The 3955-nt window shown below is 44.3% G+C and overlaps 1 protein-coding gene across 1 annotated transcript; it reads left to right on the top strand.

The window, feature by feature from the left end:
* Positions 1–369: 369 nt before the first annotated feature.
* Positions 370–1256, top strand: LOC119354994 (nucleolin-like). Its single transcript, XM_037621762.1, has one exon. It carries the CDS (start codon positions 495–497, stop codon positions 969–971), a length of 477 nt encoding a protein of 158 aa, XP_037477659.1. The 5' UTR covers positions 370–494; the 3' UTR covers positions 972–1256.
* Positions 1257–3955: the final 2699 nt, after the last annotated feature.

Below are 3955 nucleotides of genomic sequence, written 5' to 3'. Positions count from 1 at the left end.
TATTAAAGTTTCTCGTGATCAAAACAAAGTTGCACAATGCTTAGCAAATTATGGTAGATATGGGGATAGCACTGCGTGCTGGCTTAACCAATCCCCTTCTTTTATTTCTGAACTTGTTGCTAAGGATTGTAATTTGGAATAAAACACCTTATGTCCATCGCAAAAAAAAACTATTTCTCCCTTTCTATAAAAATACGGTACACAATTGATCTCTAAAAAAAAAGAAAATACTCAGAGCTCGAAAAGAACGTTGTACCGGAGAAATAAAAACCTTGTCTAGGCCCAACAATACGTTGTAAGCCCACAATATGTTACCGGCTCAGAAGCAATAACCACCCATGACAGGCCCATCTCTCTCTGGCGTCGCCCCTTTCCGACACGGCGGCACCCGGGCCACGGTTTTACGCCACGCTCTCTCCTCTCCATTTCTCTCGCACCCTTCCCCCATCCTTAAACCCTAGCTCTCCCTCTCCCTCTCCCGTCCCGCCTCCACGATGGCGACCGCCGACGGCCAGTCCCAGCCTGCGGCCACCGAACCCTCCCCATCCCCGGCCAAGCGTAAGACGGACACCGGCTCCGAGATCTCTCCCCTCGACCCACCCGCCAAGGCCGCCCGCCCCGGCGCCAACGAGGAGGCGGCCGCCGAGGCCAAGGCCCGGGTCGCGGACAAGGGGAAGGGCAAGATGGTGGTCGATGAGGAGGAAGAAGGCGACGAGGAAAGCGACGATGAGGAGGATGACGAGGAGGTCGAGGGAGATGGCGACGAGAGCGACGGCTTATGCGAGGATCCCCTCTCCGAGGTCGACCTCAACAACATCCTGCCCTCTCGGACCCGCCGCTGCGCCCCAGCACAGCCTGGGGCGTACCTGGTGCCACCAGAGGAGGCAGGGGAGGATGACGAGGACGATGAGGACGCAGACGTCGACATGGCTCCCGGGGAGGAGAGCGGCGACGGGGAGGAGAGCGATTAGGGTCGCAGCTGGACTAACTCGCCTTCGTCTCGCGCTTGTGATGCACAGAAATGTTTCTATGAACTGTTCCCTTGTGGAAGTACATTTCTGCGATTGCATCCAGTTTAGGCCTTTAGGTACCTTATTTATGCATCATGAGCGTTTAATTTCGAGGTATGACCTAATTTAAGTGTTTTTATCGAGTAAACAAGTATCACTGCTGGTGCTTCTGGATTATGTTTCCGCAACCTTGGTCTTGCTTACTGAGATAACTAGATCTATTCATGCTGTGTACTTGGACTTGGATGTGCATGTGGATTGTGCCTTTTATGTTGGAATTTTTTGTATCAGGTAGACATAGCTGTAGCCTCGCTTGCAATTGCAATTGGATAACGTTGTCCTGATTTCGCACATTCACAGCTTGGAGGGCCTTATGCTGTCCTTGTTTGATGCATACCATTTTTCTTCTGGAACCGTTGGACTTAACCTTGTCCAGTTAGGTATACATATCATTTATATTCACCCTGTTACATTCTTGAGGTCATATCTGAGCATTTCTGAAAAGGTTCAAGCATATATATTGTTTTGTTGGGGTGAGCCTTTAATTGGCCAGGGAACAATGTTGCATCTTCTGGCGTGTACGTATAGGACCAAGCCAGGGTATGCAGTGTGCTGTGGTTATCCTAACAGTGCATTTTTAATGTCATGCTTTCTTATTTGTTTGATGTGTTGCAGATTGTCCTTTGCCTTTTCTTTTAATGTTGATTCAACCTAGATTGTTCAGCTAGTTGCACCCTTTAGATCATGCAAGGCTAAGTTTTTTTTCTCTTACTGTCTATTCAACCTTAATACTGTTCAGCTAGTTGTGCCCTTTTAAGCATGGTTGAAGTATCTGTTCTCCTGTTACCCTGAGTGCTCTGTAACTCATCTTGAGTACTACAATTCCTAGCGATGATAGCTATCATTGTATTGCTAACTTGGTTAGAAAGTTAGAATGGTTCATGATTGGATAAAAGAAAAGCAGATCTGTTTGATGCTCCATACTGGGCATCGCCTTTTACACATACCAAGTATTTCCCTTAGTTTCAGTTATTTTAGATCCCTAGGGGATTTATCTCATAGAACTTGCGTTTTTAGTCGTGTATAAAAAAAGTGGTCATTTTGCTAATTTAGAAAGGTAGAACATGCATGGGCAAGGACATTGCGAGGTATGTTCTTGCAAAAGGCAGTTGTGCAAGCCTGCAAGGGCATGAAACCATACAGTATTGATGTTTTTGTAGTCAGTTGTGTGACATTAATGATAAACCATAAACTTGTCATCTACTCCCTCCGTCCCAAACTGTAAGATCATTTTTGATACTACGATATTGTCAAAGATGATCTTACAGTTTGGGACGGAGGGAGCAGATGACAGTAGTGTGCCACCATCCCACAAACATGTTAGTCACCTTAGTTTGGCACCTGAATCAGTGATGCAAATAAGTGAACACAGCGTAGAGTTTAACTCCCGACTCTAGTTATGCAATCATTTATGAGTGCTACGATACCTTGTGGCTAGAAATTGGTGTTTGTGCCGTATCTAACTAATATATTGGGTTTGAGCTTTTTGTCTGTTCAAAATAAGAGGTAGGCTGACTATATCAGAGAAACTGTTATCACCTATACAGATGTTGTCGACCTCATTTTTGTGTTAATGGTAATTTCTGCTTTCTGTATACTTCTCCATGCTTCTATGCTGTCATTTTATTGCTTCTTCACACCAATGACAATGTTCTGCCACACTGTTGCTTTTATATCAGATTTTAGCGTATCTCTTTGCGTTTGGCTGACATTTAAGGCTACTTTCATCATTATTTTGGTCACATTTGTTTTTGCTCTACTGATTTGTAATGTCAACATGAGAATGGGTTTAAGATAGTATCATTGCCCATTTGCTTCACTGTTCAGTTTGTAGTATCTGAATACATTTCAGGAATAATATGACGATGTGTTTGGTTCCGCGGTTTTTCGCTGCCTTCCGATTACACCGGCTCATGAGTAAGTTACCTTGTTTTGTTTGGGTTGGGCCGGTTTCAGTTCCAATCTATAGTAAACGGTGCTTCTCAAAATCCAAAATGGTATGTGTCGATAGGTATTGAATAACAACGCTAGGCTTGACCCACTTCCTTTACTCAGCTGAGGACTAGTCTATCTTTGATCGTCGTGAACAGGAGCGTCGGCAATCTCCCTTCTTTGTTTAATTGGTGCTCCCTTTTCTCCGCTGCAAGCCGTCCCTCCTTCAGTATCTTCAACAAGGCCGCAAGCTACCTGTCATCTTCCCTTTGGTTGAACCAAACATACGTATCAGATAATAATCTAATCCTTTGACCTAGTGCAATGTATTCTCTCATTGTGAACCGAGAACTTTAGGTGCGAGCAGCAAGTGTATTATCACTCGGGCCCATTCCACTCCTCTAGTCCTGTTCTGAACTGGTAGTGACGGCCGAGCGGGCAATTCCTATTTGACAGTATGCGACAAGGTGCCAACCTTCCGCATGAAGCGGCTCATGAGAGGGCCGACCCAATTTTCTTTTTGAACAATAACAAATTTTTATTAATTGCAAATAAAGGTTACATCGTCTATAAGGAGAGATGCAATCTCATCCAAGGGCTCCTCAAACCAATCTTTTGTCACTGAAAATTTCCTAACCTAGCAAGTTTATAGGCAATCTTATTGGTTTCCCTGTTACAATGTTAAAAACTAGTAAGGAAAAAATCACAAGCCAAAAAATAGCAGTCATCAAAATCTCCCACCGCCGGCTGCTGCTCCTGCACACCGTCCTTCATTCTTCATTGTAACAATGACATTTATCCGAATTTATAACAAAACGATTGCATCCCACTTTTTGTGCAAGAGATAGGCCAAATCTTAAAACCAACACTTTAGCTATCAGAACGTCAACACACCAATCGATTTTCCAATTTCCACCAACAACGATTTTTTCTTTGTCATCTCTGAGTACGGC

The sequence above is a fragment of the Triticum dicoccoides genome, chromosome 2A, assembly GCF_002162155.2.
Source record: "Triticum dicoccoides isolate Atlit2015 ecotype Zavitan chromosome 2A, WEW_v2.0, whole genome shotgun sequence".
Taxonomy (NCBI): domain Eukaryota; kingdom Viridiplantae; phylum Streptophyta; class Magnoliopsida; order Poales; family Poaceae; genus Triticum; species Triticum dicoccoides.
This window is presented reverse-complemented; position numbering and strand designations above follow the sequence as displayed.

Bases quoted from the DNA above. Each gene is read 5' to 3' on its own strand.
- LOC119354994 (XM_037621762.1), top strand. From the start codon at position 495: ATGGCGACCGCCGACGGCCAGTCCCAGCCTGCGGCCACCGAACCCTCC.